General features: G+C 39.2%; 1 protein-coding gene across 3 annotated transcripts in view; it reads right to left on the bottom strand.

Annotated features, from left to right (window-relative positions):
* Nucleotides 1–7,925: 7,925 nt before the first annotated feature.
* The window catches only part of NALCN (sodium leak channel, non-selective), a 212,504-nt gene continuing 201,838 nt past the window's right edge, over nt 7,926–18,591 (bottom strand). For all 3 annotated transcript variants that reach the window (XM_048929331.1, XM_048929321.1, XM_048929339.1), the window contains 8 exons: nt 18,299–18,392; nt 17,589–17,721; nt 16,943–17,058; nt 14,995–15,152; nt 14,247–14,397; nt 11,984–12,133; nt 11,211–11,328; nt 7,926–10,163 (listed from right to left, as the gene is read on the bottom strand). In XM_048929331.1, coding sequence (XP_048785288.1) covers nt 9,970–10,163; nt 11,211–11,328; nt 11,984–12,133; nt 14,247–14,397; nt 14,995–15,152; nt 16,943–17,058; nt 17,589–17,721; nt 18,299–18,392 — 1,114 coding nt within the window. In that variant the 3' untranslated portion in view covers nt 7,926–9,969. The remainder of the gene's footprint in view (nt 10,164–11,210; nt 11,329–11,983; nt 12,134–14,246; nt 14,398–14,994; nt 15,153–16,942; nt 17,059–17,588; nt 17,722–18,298; nt 18,393–18,591) is intronic.

Raw genomic sequence — 18,591 nt, 5'->3', positions numbered from 1 at the left:
GTCATACTTGACAAATACAAGCAGAAGCAGCAAACATGTTAGATTTGGAGGCAGCCATGTTAGTGGAGTTTCTTTCTGCTGCTTATGCATTTAACTGACCTCTCTCAGTTTTACACCATATCAACAAGTCACATCTGGAGTGCTTATTCATTTGACCAATACTTAACAATGACAACAAACTTGTACTGCTTTGGTCTGGTTTCTCTATTAGAAGGAGAGCACTTTTACTGAAGAGGCTCACACTTGAAAATAAACCAGGTTGTTGTGGCTCCAGCTATTGGTTTCATTAATGCCCCTGGCATTAAGGCAGCCTGTGATACCATGCTATACCACCATTTGCAAGAGGGAAGATATTTTTTTCTGTAAGTTCTAAGGAATTCCTCCCTCTGATATTAATGGCACAATATAGTATACACTCAGTTGCAGATGTTAGTAAAGATAATTCTTCTGACGGTTAAAGCTGTGAAATATCAAACAGCACTGCCATTTGCTTTTCTCCTACTTGGAAAACTTTCCCTCCTATTTCTGCACCTCAGCTTTGGGGACAGCACTGTGCCTGTCTTCCTGGGCTGCTTAATATCATATTGAACAGTCTGCTGGAGATGCCTCTGAGACAAATGCTGTCACTAATTTCCCAGCCTTGTTCAGCTGATGTGGTGAACCAACTCTACAGAGAGAAACAGTGGTCCCAAGCCCATCAATAACACCTGTTGTCCTGTGGGGACCCTGATGGCCCTCACCACAGGGCTGCATGTAGTACCAAGTGGCACCTCTGGCACCTGGCACCTGGCCTATCGGCCCTATGACTTTTATATGAGCTCACTCTGGACTCCAATATGACTCTGTGTTCGCAGCAGCCTGCTTGTATCATCATCCTGTTATTATCAGGATGATGATAGACATTACCAGCATTTGCTCTTAGTTTCACCCCCACTCTGTTCCCAAATAAATGTTGGGGAAAGATGAAAAAGAATGATTGAAGGTTTTTGTCTGTTTTGTGCTCCAGATTACACTATCCAGATTACACATAGAACAGAAAAATCTCTCTGTTTTGTAACCCTTCTCATATTGCACAGAAACTGAGTAGTGCAGGAGATGTTTAGCCATAATGCTAAATGCAATGGGCAAGCACAATGGCAATAGGCAACCAAACCCTCACTGCGAGGTAGCAGGGTGCTACATGGCTGCATGGCAGCACCTGGGCATCACTACACAGTGCACTTGCAGCAAATTTCAGATGTGGATGTGTGGTGAAGCTTTTTGATTAATTCATGTGCAGTTCAAGTCAGCAAATCCCTTGGTGAGTCAGCTTACCTTGCAAGTCTTTCAATATAGCATGAAATCCCATGTTTCGCGTTGGATGAATACTTGAGCTGGAAGCCCAGAATTACTCACCAGTAATGTCAAGAAGAGATGTGAGCTCGCATCTGAATGTGAGTGAACTGCAGCTCAGCAAATCACTGCACACAGCTGAGTGGGGTACTTATGTGAGCATGTGTGTAGTTGATCAGAAAACATAAAATAAAGTACATTAGCTCAAAGGGCCCATTAAAGAGGGGCACCACAACTTCACTGCAGCCAAAGAGAAACTTCACGCTGATTTCAGTGAACACCGAACACTATCCTGTGCTTTTTCTTCCCTCTCTCTCTTGCTGTAAAAAGCACCATGAAGAAGTAAGACCAAACACGCTCTTTTCATGTTAAAGTACAGAACAAAAGAAGCACTTAGAAATATTTCCCCAAATGATAAACTATCAGTCAACAAATGTCATCTGTAATGGTGTCTCTCATATAACCATAGCTTTTAAGTGAACATATGCTTACAGTTATGTAAAAAGAAAATACCCCAAACCAATCCGGACATGGGAATATCCTTAGTTCATATTATTGACCATAATTTGCCTTCAAAAAATTAAAAAGTGTGTTTATTTTGTGGTATAATATTTCTGACATTCTTAGCTACTTGGTTCTTTAACTGGAGGGGCTGGATTTTGAAAATGATGTCACTTCCGAATTTTCCTGGGGGTAGAAATATGAACATAAGCTGCACTCCAGCTGACAAGCAAATATTGCAATTGTTGGAGATGGAGAAAATAAAACATTATTGGTAATGTAATTTTCTATTATAATATCTGTGCACATTATACACAAGTGGGAATTCTAGTGTCATTAGTTTCCCCAAAATCACGCATCTATAAACAAAATAAAGCAGCTCTGGTAAGTACTACAAAGTTAATTAAAAGTCCCTTGTCATAAAATCATGATGAATACTGCTTATCATTGTGGTATCTAAATGCTCTGCAAAGCAAAAAAGAAAAGAAAAACAAAACACCAGAAAAAAAACCAAACCACCCACTAACCCAAAACAACAAACCGAACAAACAGACAAACAAAAAAAAGTATTCTGCCACAAAGATGAACAGCCTACTAATATACTGTGCAGATAGGGAGTGTAAAGCAACGTTAGCCCTCTAGTGTTAGAGAAGTGTTCACATTCATCGCAGTTCAGTGATACCTTAGTGGAAGGCTGAGCTGCTGGAAATTGTTGACATGTCTTAGGCATTTCTATCTGCCCAACTCAGGAGGAGTACAACATTTGGTTATAAGTCTGTAGGATAGACAATATATCAAAATACATTGATGTAGCTGGATTGGCACAGAAAACCAATAGTGTAGTTTGTACTAAGACATTTTCCTCCTGATTAACAGCACTGGTTAACTTCAAAGAAGATGTTACAGTAGCAATCCAAGGCCAAAGCCAGCAGCAGTTGTACAAACTCTGTCTGAACAACGAAGTAAAAGGGAGACCTGGGTTCCTTTTTCTGAGGGCACACTGCAAGGGGTTTCACAGCCATGGGATACAACTCTTGTTCCTGAATGTTCCGTGGACCCTGTTTGGTGCTTGAGAGGTTGCAGAGAGGATGTGCTCCATGGTCTGTGGCGTGGCAGGAAGCTTTTAGATGTACAAAGCTGCTCATACTCGGCAGCTGAGCAAAGCAGAGGGAGAAACACACAGCATGGTCTCATCCAAAATGCATCCTGGAGGATAGTCCCAGAAGGAATTACTCAAAGTAATTGCTGTGTCTTATCACAGAACCATAGAATCAAAATGGCTCAGGTTGGAGGGGGCCTTAAAGATCATCTAGTTCCAACTTGCCTGTCATGGGCAGGGCTGTCAGCCACTAAATCAGGCACTAGATCTGATTGCTGGGGCCACATCCAACCTGGCTTTGAATGACTCTAGGGACAGGGCATCCACAGCTTCTCTGGGCAGCCTTTGCCAGAGCAAAAAATCTCTGAAAATGAAAAATTTTCCTCTAAATCTACTCTCTTTTTAACTTCAAGGCATTCTGACGTCCCAAGACTATGTAAAAATTCTATCTTGTTCCTAACTATAAGCTTCTTTTATGTATAGGAAGGCCAGAATAAAGTCTTCCCTGAGCCTTCTCTTCTCCAGGCTGAACAAGCTCAGCCTGTCTTTGTAGGAGAGGTGCTCCAGCCCTCTGACCATCATCATGGCTGTGCTCCAGACCAACTACAACAGCTCTGCATCTTTCTTGTGCTGGAGGCCCCAGGCCTGGATTCAGTACTCCAGGTGGGGCCTCACAAGGGCAGAGTAGAGGGGGACAACTATCTTCCTCTCCCTGCTGGCCACTCCTCTTTTGAGGCAATCTGGTATACTGTTGGCCTTTTGGGCCGCAAACGCACACTGCTGGCTTGTGTCCAGATTTTCATCCACTGGAAACCTCCAAGTCCTTCTCTGCAGGTCTCAAGAACTCTTACAGAGTTCTCCCAGTTTGTTCTCATATCATATTGCCCCAACCCGGGTGCAACACCTTGCTATTGGCCTTGTTCATGCTCGTTAGGTTCATGTGGGCCCACTTCTCTAGCATGCCCAGGTCGCTCTGGATGGCATCCCTTCCTCCTATAGTGTCAGCTGCATCACTTAGCTTGGTATCATCCTCAAACTTGCCGAGCATGCGCTCAATTTTACTATTCAGGTCATTAGTAAACATACTGAAGAGCATTAGTCACAAGATGGGCCTGTGAAGAAAACCATTCATCACCAGTGGATGCAGAAACACTGATCACAACCCTCTGGAAGCAACCATCCAACTTATTCTTTATCCAATAAATATTCCACCCTTCAAATCCATCTCTGTTCAATCTGGAGATACGGATGTAAGTGTGGGACCATGTAAAAGGCCTTGCAGGATCCAAATAGTTGCCCTCCCTTTGTCCATCTATGTTGTCACTCCATTGTAGAAGGCCATTGGTCGGGCAATTGGTCTTGAAGTAAACTGGCTGGGGTGGCTTACTTATAGAGCTGGAGCTGAGCTTAGCCAGAGATCCAAAGATATACCTGCTCTGAACAAAGGCTTTGCAGCCATAAAAGTGAAGAAGCAGCTTTTAAAATCAGTTCAGTTAGCTGATGTGTGAAGCTATGGGAGGACTTTTTCCATAAGAATAAAACCAAGGTTATTTGGTTTTTAATGCAGTCAATAGAAAAAAAACAACTTTAAACTGAAATAAGCATTTCCACAGGTATTCAACCTTATTTAGAGAAATCAATTTGCCACAACAGGTTAAGTTTAGCTGCTGCAATTGCATCCTGTAGATAAGCCCTTACAGATACATAGTGAACTGATGTATGCATATGAAGCTGAAACACATTTGTAGGCCAAGGTCAGAGAAATGCTCTTGCCATTACTGATCCAATTAAGATGAAGGTTTTAATACTTGGATTTTTAAACCTGGAGCATTTGACAGAGCTCAGGAAAAGAAACAAGTGGGTGAAGCATTATACCAGCTGAATTCAGGCATCATGCTTTCTGGTGGGAGAAGAGCTGCTTCTGAGCAGGAGTGCTTGAGAGCTTCTTTTTACATTTAAAACTATTCCCTGCATCAGTCCCTCAGGAGCACCCACAGTACAAAAGTGCATTAAATGCACATTTAGCATCACAGATTTGAAAGTTTTTTACCAAACTTTGCCCATGGGCTGCTTGTGGCTGCCTAGGCACTGCAGTGCTGCAGGTTTCCTTTCCACGGTGAAGTGACCAACTGGGCCCAGCATCTGGGTCAGTGTTTGGCTAAATCCCTTTCAACAAATACAGCAATTTTATTTTTTATTTTTTTATTTTTTTATTTTTTTTTGTGTATGTGTGTGTGCAGCATGCTAATAACAAAGGCAATATTTCTTTTTTTTCTCTGTCATTTTTTTTCTGTATGACATTATGTGATGCCTGATACAAAAATGTATAGGAAAGTGAACAAGTGGAAATACCTGGCAGAGTTTTTGTGCATGGTGATTATCCATGTGGAAATGCAGTTTTTGGCTGACCAAAATACTGATAGTTTTAAGTTAGAGATGGCAAATAAGTTCTGGTGACATTTTCAGCTAAAAGCAAAAATTGAAACATGAAAGCTGAGCTGTATTTCAGCAATGAGCACATTAAGGAAATGAATCTGACATGAACCAGTTTGCTATCAACCACAGCAAAAGATTTCCTGAAACAGAGCAATGTCTACTGAGACAGTGGAGACTTGTGCCACTTGTGGCTGCTGTTCCAATTCAGAAATGCCAACAGCTTTTTAGGCTGTATGATAGTCATTTTTTTTTTTTTTCCTTTTCTACAAGTATTTAGGCATTTATTGCACTCCCACTAAGCCATCCTTCTGTGAAACAAAATTCTGTAGGTGCCCAAGTAATTTGCATAAATTCCTCAGTGCAGAAATACTATTCAGGTAAATGAATGAAACCTCCAATGGCACTAAAATACCTGTATAGACAGAAACCTGTGGAAGTGGGCTAAAATGACACTGCTTGCACACTTTGCTCACTGATGGGTTAATAACTCCGTGCTTAGAGATTCTTCTTTGAAACAATGGGCAACAGCTGCTAATGCAGCCTGACACTAGTGCCCTTGGGAGAAAGATGAAGGTTAATTGAATTTTAGTGAGGCTCCCTTTGTTTTGCAGAGCAATTGAACAAACCAGGGCAGCCAACTTCCCAGCATCACCCTATGCATTGCTGCAAGTTCATCTATAGTGCAACACAACTGCCTTCAGTAGAGGGGATGGATTAGGCTTCCTGAAGATGAAATCACTGAGACTGAGCTAATCATATTGGTAACACTGACAGATGTGGCCAGAGCTTGTTTTCATCAGTGGAAATGCTGAGAGAGGAGAACAATGGCATTCTGGAGGGGGGGCTTAGCATAGATTTTGCTTGCTGGGGCTCCAAGTGTGCTTTTACAACAGCACGAGATCTCAACACTTTTGGAGATGCATGGACATCCTTATCTGCACACCAACAAGAACTATGGGCATGTTGTAAGTAAAATAAGAGAATGAAAATGATTACTGCCCCAAAGTCACTTGCTTTTGGCATCCAAATATCTGGCTTCTCTGAAGCTGTGATACTGGTCTTTGTATATAGACAACACTGAATGCAGTGTTATTTTGAAAATGTCCAAGCCTGATTGCTCCTTATTAGTTAAAATGATGTATTTTCAGCTTGCCAGACAAAGTGCACTTTATGCTTTTAGCTCTTAAATCAGTTGGATATCATCCAGTAGCAAATGGTTTCAGATTATCAATTTCTTCATTATAAATGCAACTGTCTGAAAAAGGACTGGTCTTTGCTATTGAGCTACATCTCTGCTGTGTTCTCAGACTTCATAGTATCACAGAGATGTTTGAGTTGGAAGAGACCCTTGAAAGCCACATAATCCACCCTCCCTGCAATGAATAGGTACACCCACAGCTAAATCAGGTTGCTCAGAGCTGTGTCCAGCCTGACCTTAAATGTCTCCAGGAGTGGGACATTCACCAATTCTCTGGGCAACCTGCTCTAGTGCCTCACCACCCTTATTGTAAAAAAACCCTTTTAATTACATCTAGTCTAAATCTCCTCTTTTAGTCTGAAACCATTTCTCCATGTTGTATCACAACAGACCCTGCTAAAAAGTCTGTTTCAGTACTATGAACCATGTTTTTCACCACCCATGCTACCAAGAGTTCTACAATTTGCTTCCTATGAAACAGAGCAGTCTTTGGGGTAAGAAGGGGTCTAAATACTTTCTTCTTTTTATCTTTATAGGCTAGCACTGAATTTAATTCTGTGGGTTAAGAGCACTGTAGATAGTGATATTCCCCTCGCAATTTTTGTTTGTCTAGGTTCTGTTCTTGTTTGAATGTTTCTTCAAGGCTGTCTGGATGGACTGATTTCCTGATTCTTCCCTTGTCTCTCTCCATTGCTTGTGCACAATGTTTTTGAACTCCACTTCTTTGTCTTCATGTGCAAACATGCAGTGGTTGCTCTGCTGTGGAGCAGGAGGTTATAACTTCCTCTAGTCATGCCAAGGGTATCATACTGACAAATTTTTCATCTAAATCTTGTTTCCTGAGTGCTCTAGTGTACATTATTTTCATATTTATGTAACTGCATTTCACTTCCTGTATTTTCGCAAAAGCAAAATGAGGGAGTCAGCAGGTGAGCATTGCTTTCATAGAACCAGCTTGCACATTAAATTAATGGCCTGGGGATCTCTGGTGTCTTGTAAGGTGCTGGAAGGTAGGCTATTAAACCTCCACAACCCCTCCACCAGAAACTTAAACACATACACCAACATGTTCACATCTAGGAAATAAACCAAAGAGAGTTAAAGAGAAATAAAAAAATGACTACTTAGTCCCATTGGCTGAATTTGAGCCTTGGGGAAGTACCCCTGAGGTCAGTCAATGGAGTTCTCCCCCAAAACCCAAAGAACCTCCAATTAGCAGAGTTTGAAAGAGCTGCTTTAAAAAATCCACTACAAACAATGCACCCAGGCACTATGCAGCATTATCACAAGTGAGTTAGACATAGCAAATGCAGGTAGAATGAAAACCAGAGGGAGGAATATTGCTTAAAGCAACTCACTTTTATTGACAGAGTACTGTAAGGCAAAGAAAAAAATGTCTGCCAGGTTTTTTAAAAAGAAGATATGCAGCAAGAATGATTCATAAAGATCTGCAATTCAATATATTATTGAAGTTTCAAAGATACTGTCTTATAAATCCAATATTATTTTCTTGTCACATGTACAAAAGCCGAACTTAAGCACAGAACAGAATACAAAATGATGGATTTGCATGTGAGGTTTTGTTGATGGTTCATAATCTAGCCTGTAAACAAGGGAATGCACAGATTCAATTACATAGATTATAGTCGGAGTTGACTAGATTTAAACTTAACTATACCCCAAAGCAAATAAAGAAACCACAAAATACAGATGTGCTCAATATGACATTTTTGAAAAAATCTAAACAATGTTAAACAATACACAGAGAACAAAACACTGACAGATGCCAAGGAAACTGCATTTTATGGCCAAAACTAATTTTGCATTTATGGAGAAGGCATCTGTGAAAACAGTTCTGCATTCTGACCACCCTATATTAATATTTTGGCCAGAAAACATTACAAAGCACTGGCTTTTGTCAGCTTTTTAAAAGATATGTATTTTAAGTGGTGATAAATGTCAGCTGTGAGCCTCGTACGAGATCTCACATCAGTCCATGGTAGAGCAACCTATCATTTCCATAGGAAACAATGGTAACAGAAAGGTCCCAGGTATGTTAAAAAATCCAGTCAGCGGCCAAGCTATAAAATCTGCTATCTCTCAGTTCTTCCCTGAGGGAAGGGCAAATTTTCAGCCCACGTTTTTCAGACAGTGTAAATTCTGAATGTAACAAACTGTGTGCAGCACTGCTTTTGCGGCATTGTATTGTTTCTCCGCCTCCCTATCTGTATAGCATTGGCCTTTCACCAGCAAAACTTACAAAAAGGACAGCTGCTTTTTTCACCAGTGGTAATTTAGCATCATTGCTGCTTCATAAAATATAATGCTAACATGTAAGAATGTAATGTATCAGGGTAAAAAGGAGAAAGATACTTAACCACAGTATTGTGTCATGTTTTAGCAGTGCAGGGCTGTACCGTGAGTAGTATCCTGCGTAAGTAAAATTCACTTCTACCTATACAGGCAAAACTGAACTGTATTTGAAAAGCCATACAATACTGCTCTTTAATGAGAACCCCCAAGATGCTAACTTTCATTGCACAGACAAGAACAAAGTTATCTTATGACTACACAAGGAAATGGGATCCAGCTAACAGGAGAATAATGACGCTATACATATATGTAACCAGTACAATCTGAAAATGAAACATTAACCATATTTGTCATATGGAAGTATTTTGCTGGATGCTTCAATGCACAGTTTTCATGTCTTTTTTTTTTCTTTTCCTGTATGAAAATCAAGCTTTTTGCATAATTAACAAAAACACAAAGATATTTACATTTTAAATCCAATCCTTCACCTTCTGATTTTAAAGTGAGTTAACCTGTATCTTGCATATTTTAAAAAAATGTCCAGAAAAAAGCTTAGATTTGTAATTCAGAATCTGTACTTTGTAAAAATACTTCCCTTGAACATGAAGTCAGTGCTGACCTCTTCAGGTCATTTGTGAATAACAAAATTCTTCTAAAGAACTCTTAATAAATAAGAACTGAAGGAAAACACAGAAAGAAGAAATACATTACCCCTGTATTGTAAAGTGTTGCCATTTTAAAGCACAGCATAGGTTGAAGAAAAACAGATATGCGTATATCAAAATGCATTTTCATAATATACCTACAGAACACAAAGTCCTGTCTCTGCTAAAGGCAATACAGTCTCTCTGGCTTTATTGGTACTGCTATTGTATATAGGTTTCCTAAAATACAGTTAATACCTATTGAGATGAATTTAATTTGTATAAGAATGTGCTATGTTTCATACAGCAGTAGGATAAGCATTTGAAAAATGTTATGATAATGATTTTAAATAAATCATACATCACTTACAGCGTGTTTGATTCTAAACATAGAAAATTAGATTGTACTTGAAGTGGGTGTTGTTCCAATATGAGTTAAGTCTCTTTCAGATGTCAAGAAGGTCCTCCCCACTTTCATCACTCTCCACAGTTAACTGTCTTGTCCACCATTTCTTGACTTCAGATCCACAGGAAGCAGCATCAGACATGGGATTCATTTTGCATCCAATAGATTTCACTGTTAAACATCCACCAGAGCGCAGGTTGACTGAAGACCCAGGATGGCTTCTTGGTTTGGGGGCTATGAAATTAAATAGAAAGCTCTATATTAGTTTTGCTTCTTGAACATTTTTGCTTGGAATTCAGGTATACAGAACTAACTGGAGTAGGGTAGCTTTAAAATACTCCAGCTGCTCACCCTGCTCCCAATCCTCTGCTGGCGGAGCAGCTTAGCTGAGCAAGGCTTGACTTCCTTCTGTTGGGGTAACTGGCATGATAAGTCATTTCTTACCTGCTTAACTGTGAACTAGATGGTTTAAGTAGTACTTACATGAGCTGACATGCTAACAAAATTGTGAAAGGGGTAAGAGCCAGAAAAATGGAGGGAAAAGAGTATTTCTACCCCTAGAAAGTGATATTTGACAATGGCATAGGGGTAGAAGCCAGTGCAAAGTACCAAGATGGTTTATGGAACACAAAAATGCACGTGTAAGCGTAAGAGAAACACAGTTGAGCTCAAAGATGACATTCATGATATTTGTTGAACACTTACCACATACTGGTCTGTACTGTGCATGGACATACCTCTACTTTTCTGAGGCTGTCACCAAGGAACATTCAAGATTCCTGTGGCCACGATAAGAACTAAGGAAGTGAACACCCTAAACTCCTCATTTACACTTGGAAAACATACCCAGTTGGCTGTAGCTTGATGATCCTTTCTTAACGAGTTTCCTCTTTAACTCTTTGTGTTCCAAACATATGGCAAACATATGAACACTACAGACCTCAGTTCAAAGACTCTAAGATAGTGTATGAAAAATAAAATAAAAAAAAAACCAAAAACCAAGAAATCCTGCAAATGACCATATTTGGAAACATCTTCCAAGCTTTTTGAATTGGAAGGAAGGAGAGAGAGCTGTATTTCAGCACATTTGAGGGTCAAAAAACTCTGATGTGGATGCAATCTGCAGACGGGAGGTAGGACAGTGAATTATGAAGCTTCTAGTTTTGCTCAGTTGTGTGTTTGCATCTCTAACACTCTCTAACATACTTTGTCACAGTCTTGTTATTCTACAGCAATGTTTTAGAGTTTAGGGAACTCTACTGATACACATTTTTCACTCACATGATGGCAAACACCGCGGTCGAATTTTCCACTGAGGTTTCCCAGCATCTGCAGAGTCTTGTCGATAGCCTCCTCTGTCAGAAAGTGTTGGGCTAAGGAGTTGTTGCTGGCTACTTGTCTGAATGGAGGAAAAAAAAGAATCTGTTAATGATCCCCACTGCAAGGGGGTAATTCCAATAAGGGTTATCTAGCCTTTCTATTCCATTTCCAAGCTTTGCATACAAGTACTAGCAAAAGGTAAGGCTTTCATTCTCTGCTGCCCCAACAGTCCACAACTAAAAGGACAAAGGAAAAAGAAAAGACCACTTGGACTCAATTCCATTATGCAGTCACACTAAAACATATAATGTAGCTTTCAGACTTCCACAGTGGAAACCCTTTGTAGTACTTTCTTCAGTTCTTACCTTGGAAAGCTCAGGCTCCTACTCATAGGACCCACTATGCCAAATGCTCACTCCCAGTGTAAACAATTACAGAATGCATAACAGGAAAAATTCAAGTTCCTGAACCTATAGAAAATTCACACTAAAGCTGAAAGTTGGTGCTGTAAGTTAGCCCTTTACAGTGCTAGCAAGACAGCTAAGCCAGGGAATTCCTGCCTTAGGCTATCTTGTCTTTACACCTGAAAGCAAAGACCAGAGCAAAGTAAAATATTGCCTTCAATTTTTCCACTGAAAATAATGTTTAAAAAAGAACAAATAAGAAACATGGTGGTTTTTTGTCTTTGTTTTTTAATTTGCTCTGAGAAGCTGATGGTCTCCTGGTTAACATACCTCTGGCTGTGCACTGTTATCTTGATTAATAGCATTCATATCTTCACTTGGCTGCGTTGTCTCAATGCTGGGAGGATTCAGAAATCGGCTCAACTCCTGCTGTTGACTCTCTCGTAGACTATGAATAATGCTGCATGATTGCTGTTGTTTCTATCAAGGTACAATATGTGACAAAAATAATGTTCTCATTGGCGTATGTCAGTGTTCTTATTTTTTTCCACTCAAACTTTGAAATATTTAACCAAATATTGAGTGCCAGATGTGGATTCCAGGTGCATCAATAAAGCTTCATGTATTAGATGGCCATCATTTAAATAAAGTGACTTCCAGCATATGTCTGGCCTTTATGCAATACTTGAAGGATAAAATTTACAAAACACATTAAGTGGAAAATGAGTTGCTCATAATAACCTAGAGTTTGAAAATATGTGAAGTTTTGAATTTAATTGTTAACATTTCTCCCAAAGAAGAAACAAGGTAGAAATTCACTAAGATTTACATGAAGGCAATGAAAAAATTCAGATTGCTTTCATGGACTTTGGAACAGGCTTCCAATAAGAATGAATAAAACAGCAGTGGAAACCTTGGGACCGAGTATAGACTTACAATACACATAGAAAAACAAAACCACTGCCATTATGATCATACAATCTAATTTGCTTTTAAATTAAACTAAACAGCCTTTAGGAAGAGTTTTGCTTTCCTGGGTAGTTTTCACAGACTTCCTCTTTAGAGACTAACAAGAGAATTAGAAAATATATCTTAACTTCCATAATTATATTCACTTTATAAAAGGTTCATATAATGTGAAATGATCTGAACCATATTACGAGAGTGGAATGAACAGCATATTTAACACAGTGTAATTCAATATCATAATGAAATGAACAACTGAGTTGAACAAACCCAGAATTGAGAGCTGAGATTAAATTTACTGTCATTACTGTTATAGAGATGGAACCAAAATGTAACTATCAATCTGGATATGCCTTGAACACTCATGTTTCAGCTTGAACGTATATTACACTCATATCATCCAGTTAAGATTTTATAAATTTGCAAACAGAAAAGGCCAGATCTCATAATCATAGGTCTCTAGAGAGAACCTAGATGCACAAGCTTACAAGAAGTAAACTTTATACAAATAATAGAAAAAAAATATGCATCAAAACATGGACTCAGTTTGCCTCACAGCAAATGAAAAATCACTGATCAAAACAGCTACATTTAGACCTTTTATATAAAGATGATATTTTCTAATGAATAAAAGAGGAGAATAACTGCAAAGGGCAATTCAACATTCCTGGAAGTATTTAACATACATTTCATCCAAGACAAAACTTGATCAGCAAATATTGAAGCTATGCAGAACAAAGGCAAAAATATTTCTGACAATCAGGAGTGCTGCATAAACAGAATACAGAAGCATGAGCTTGGTCTATACAAGAGAATTAAACAGACAGAGATTTCCTGCAGAGCTGAAGCCAAGAGACAGGCCAAGATTTGTGTGCTGTGGCCAGACTCTCCTTCTCCTACAAAAGACAGCTTTAAATTTACTGCGGTTTCTGCTCTGCTTGCCCTGAATTGTGCTTGGAGGGTAGTCTTGTAACAGTGGTCTGGGAGAGCAGGAGGATACAAGTGCCAAAGCTGTGCCAAGGAACATACAACCAGTATGGGTGGTCCGTTGCCAGTCCTGACACAATGATCTGGCCCTACTCAATCTACCAGCACAGACACAGCTACCATGTGCCATGGTCTGTAGACAAGATTTGCATATACAGATTGCTCATTTGTATACAGTTACTGTCGTGGCTCATTCAAATTATGTATCTCAAGACAGATTCCATTTGAAGAGTCATCTATTGGTATCTTATTCATGGTATCTTGTGCCAGCAGAGGCAAGGAAATAATAAAACTATATTTAGATGAAGGATTAAGCCGAGGAGGTTTCATCAAATTACATTGTTTATTTTCCTCATTCCTTTGACTTCGGACTTTGCACATACATCTTCCTGCTCTATTGAAGAGATAGATAAATTTTTGGCAGGAAGACAGCTTTTGACTTCAAAAGATGCTTATTTTTGTAATTCTGTGAATTGAGCTGTAGGCATAATTTTTTGCTGAGTTAGCAACAGCTACATTCTTTTTCACATAAATATCATCATGGCTCCAGAGTAAATTAAGCATTGTGACAGCAAATTCTAGCTTTGCTGAAATGTACAATTTATTGCAATCATTTAGATTCTGTTTTAGCTTGACTTACTGCTCTGATTCTCTTTAAGCACTTCTTCAGCCACATGCGTATGGTCTGTTTGGCTACCTCCTCTTCTATTGTATATTCTAGTTGTTCCCTGGCGAGCAGCTCTTCCAGTTGAAGACTTTTTCTAATATCAACAGACCTGTAAGAAAGCATGCTGGAAGAAAAAAGATATTGTGCTTTTAAAATGTTGGTGCAAATCCAATACAGTTTAGAAAACCAAAACTCATAATTAAGACTTAATAGCAAAAATACATAATTTAGGCATGTGCCTTCAGATCTGAAGCTTAAAAACATTGAAATAATTCTGGAGGAGAATTGTTCTCAAAACAAATGAATCAGCTACATCCAGTGCAGATTATTTGCTGAACTGTAAGCAACTAACACATTTGTAGTTTTGGTGGGCTATTTTTTTTTTATTTTATTATTATTATTTTTTTTGTAAGCTTAGATAATTCCATGAGTCTGTAACATTCTCATTTCTACTTTATTTATAGTCAGACACACTGTCTAGTTCCTACATGTGCGAGGACATTTTGGCCTTGCTTGGGTTTCAAGGACAACATAGGATTTCTCGTTAGGACAACTGTCTCAAACAGAAATGTTAAAATTATTTAGAGCTGATTCCCTCAGAGGTAGTACCTCTGTGGCTACCAATCCTGCCTTTTCCCAAACCTATTTAGTATCTTTTAGCCTAGAGGGAAATACACGACATCACGTGCATTCTACAAATTTAGAGAAAATTTCACACTACCTCAGCACATCATGGAAAGTGACATCACCGCCATTATGGAGCCGTTCCATTTCGTAGCACATGTGCTTGAACAACAGCTTGTCCTTGTCAAGATCTACCTCCAGCCTGCCACGCAGAAGCCTCAGCAGAAATTTCACTCGGAAGGTAGGAATTACTCCCTGGGTAAAATTGCATAATAGCTGGTAAATTGTTATTGTGATATAACAATCAACTGAGACGTTCAATTTGATCAGTGAGAGAAACACCATTTCTCCAAAGATTCCATGTCAAATCCTGGACTGTTAAAGTCAATCTGAATATATTACCAGATAATACATGCATTCAGTTACTTGTAGCTTGTGGAATTCTTTGCTGTTATTTTACTGATATACAATGAAAATCTGTGCTGTTCATTTTGTCAGAATTTTTCAAAATTCCTTGGGCTACTTAGTTTCCCTATTTGCATTAATCTGAAATGAGATTTATACGTCCAAAATGCTGCCTTTGAAGAACTGAAACTGAACTAGAATTTTCATTTTCACAGCCAGAACTTCATTTAGCTGTAAAACTGTTTCTTTCTATGTGCATCTTTGGACAGGATGTCCTCTGAATCCCTGTGTCCCAGCCCCTTCTTCAGCAGCACCACCCAGAGCAGGGTGCCCAGGCCCATGGTCAGGCAGCTTCTGGAGAGATGCAGGGAGGAGACCCCACAGCCTCTGGGCAGCCTGTGCCAGTGCTGCCAGTGCTCCGGCACCCGCACAGCACAGCACTGCTCCTGGTGTTCAGGGGGAGCCTCCTGGGATACAGTTTGCACCCTCAGCTTCATGTTCTGGCACTGGGCACCACTGAGAAGAACCTGTCTCTGTTCTCTGTGCAACCTCCCTTCAGGTAATTATAGGCACTGATGAGACGATCCCTGAGCCTCCTCTTCTCCTGTATAAACAGTTCCAGATCTCACAGCTTCTCCTCATAGCAGAGATGCTCCAGGTCCTCAGTCATCTCTGTTGTAATTTGCTGCACTGTCTCAAGCAGATCCATGTCTCTCATACTGCTGAGCACGACACTGAATGCAGTACTCCAGGTGTGGCCTCACCAATGGCCTCAGCAGTTGATCTGCTGACAATACTCCTCATGCAGCCTAGAATACCACCAGCCTTCTTTGCTGCTAGGGCACATTGCTGGTTCATGCTTAACTTGATATCTGCCAGCAGACCCTAGTTCTTTTCTGCAGAGGTGCTTTTCAGATGGGTACTCCCCAGCTGTTTGTTTTTTTTTTCTCCCCAGTTGCACAACTATATATTTCCCCTTACTGCATTTAATAAGATCTCTGTCAGCCCATTTCTCCAGGTCTCTTTGGATGGCAGCATGACTCTCTGGCATATCAGACACTCCCTGAGTTTTGTGTCACCTGCAAACTTGCTAAGCATGCACTCTGCCCATCATTCAAATTGTTGCTGGCCTCCAGCTAGGGTTTGTGCCCCTGATCACCATCTTCTGGGCTTAGCTGTTCAGCAGCATTTCAATCCATCCTGCTGTCTGCCCATCCAGCCCATAATTTTTTTCCTCTTGAGGAACTTATTTGAGACAGCATCAAAATCTCAGCAAAGCACTTCTGAAGATCAGACAAAAAAATGGATGTGAGCCTGCGAACTGGAGATAATAGAACGACACTTGTGAAGCTGGGACTAAAAATGCTACTGCATTGATCCTCTGAATATTTACATTTATTTCTAAGTCTACTACCATCAGCACTTTACTGTTGTAAAGAACACAGGTTAGTATTTGATCCATCATCAACAATGTTAGATCACGTTCACTGAGCTTTCAGAATCTGGACAGTAATTGCTCAGTGAGTTTCTTCAGCACACTTTGTTTCCCCCATAAAATTTTTCAGTGGAAAAAAAACAAAACCAAAACAACACTCAAACATTTATTATTGGATTTCTTTGCTCACTTGAAAGTTTCTTACCTCTCTCTTGTCATCAACCATGTTCCAAATAATTTGAAAATGCCTAAGATCATTATAACTTAAAAGTTGGTCTTCTTCAGTTGAGTAAAACAATGAGAAATTCTCCACAATAATAGCTAAAAAAAAAACACAAATGTAAAATACACCATAAATAAAGCATATAGTAACATTCTAACTGATGAACTGTAAGCAACAATGAATTTCAACAAACTGTGAATTGTTGTGCAAGCTTCATCCCAATGATTAGATGAGCATTTTCAACGGGCAATATGTTATCATGGTACATACATACTCATTGTGCTTACTTTTTAAAAAGCTGTGCTTAAGTGCCTAATTGAACATTTTATAAAATTGATTAGAAGAATTCCTACAATACTGGAAAGATATAAAACGGAGTATAAAGAAGTTCAGAAAATAATACATGTATAATTATACTCGACAAATATAACATATCCCTTTGTTGAAAAAATTTGTGTTCCCAAACAACTGAAGTTTTAACATACACCATGACAGAATTATCACTAACATGCTATGAATTTAATTATGAAGGTATAAGGTAAATTCATATCTGAACAGCACAACAGGAACAAGTCTAATATATTACATGTAAGACTGACACTTGTTTTTATTGCATATTTTCACTTACCAACAAGCAAATTTAGCATGATATATGCAATGATGACATAAAATGAACAGAAATACATAAGAGCACCAGCATAATTTCCACAGTCTGTTTTCCAGTAGGTGCTGTTATCTGGCGTACAAAATGGAGGCTGAACCTTGAAAACCCAAGAAGAAAAAGTCAGTCAATAACACTAGCACATACAAGGCACACTGTGTGTTTGTACCACTGAAAAGAAACAAATTGATGCTCTGAAATATGGCTTTCAGAAAGCTTTTCTGTACATTAATTTTAAGAAGGAAGCAAAAAATGTGATTTTCATTGCAATGGAACCCACAGGCAGATATTTACTTAAGCAAAATAAAAGAATTCAAGGACAAATTCTGAGGTCGTTATGACCAGCATTTACCTTTCAGTTCATTTGAGCAGTCCTTTTGCCACAATCAAAGCAGAGATAACAGTGGAAAAGTGATTTACTGCTCTTTATATTCAGAAAGCATATTTTGATTTTAAAATCACGTAACAGCCTACTCCCATGAAATTTTACAATGTTAGTCTGTGATTTGATCTGCATTTTTTGTGTCATGTGCTGAACTTAGTGAACATTGCATCTCTTGAAGAGATAAAGGCAGTCACACTGCTCCTTGTGCCTCTCTAAGGTACTAGAAACACACTGTGATGCAAGGATGTTACCTATTCCTTGCCTAGTTTATCTCTGTTAGTATTGTATTTACCATGCAGTCATGCATAATTTTGTTCCAGTCTTCTCCGGTAACTATTCTGAAGAGTACAGTAATAGCCTTACCAGCTGATGAGAAATTTGCATGTCTGTTTTAAACAAAAAGAGAGAGAGATCATTTGATGTCGCAGGAGTAACTTATGGCAAGAAAAAAAAGGCAAACCATTTTCATTTTCTACTCTTCTATTATTTGGAACTGAAAACAGTTACAGTACTATCTGCATGTGCTCACTGAATTATTTATTCCATGACTTAAGACACAACAACTGAAATGTAGCTCAGACACAG

Source organism: Lagopus muta, chromosome 1 (genome assembly GCF_023343835.1).
Source record: "Lagopus muta isolate bLagMut1 chromosome 1, bLagMut1 primary, whole genome shotgun sequence".
Lineage (NCBI taxonomy): Eukaryota > Metazoa > Chordata > Aves > Galliformes > Phasianidae > Lagopus > Lagopus muta.
The sequence above is the reverse complement of the archived record's forward strand: the minus strand, read 5'-3'. Positions and strand labels throughout refer to the sequence as shown.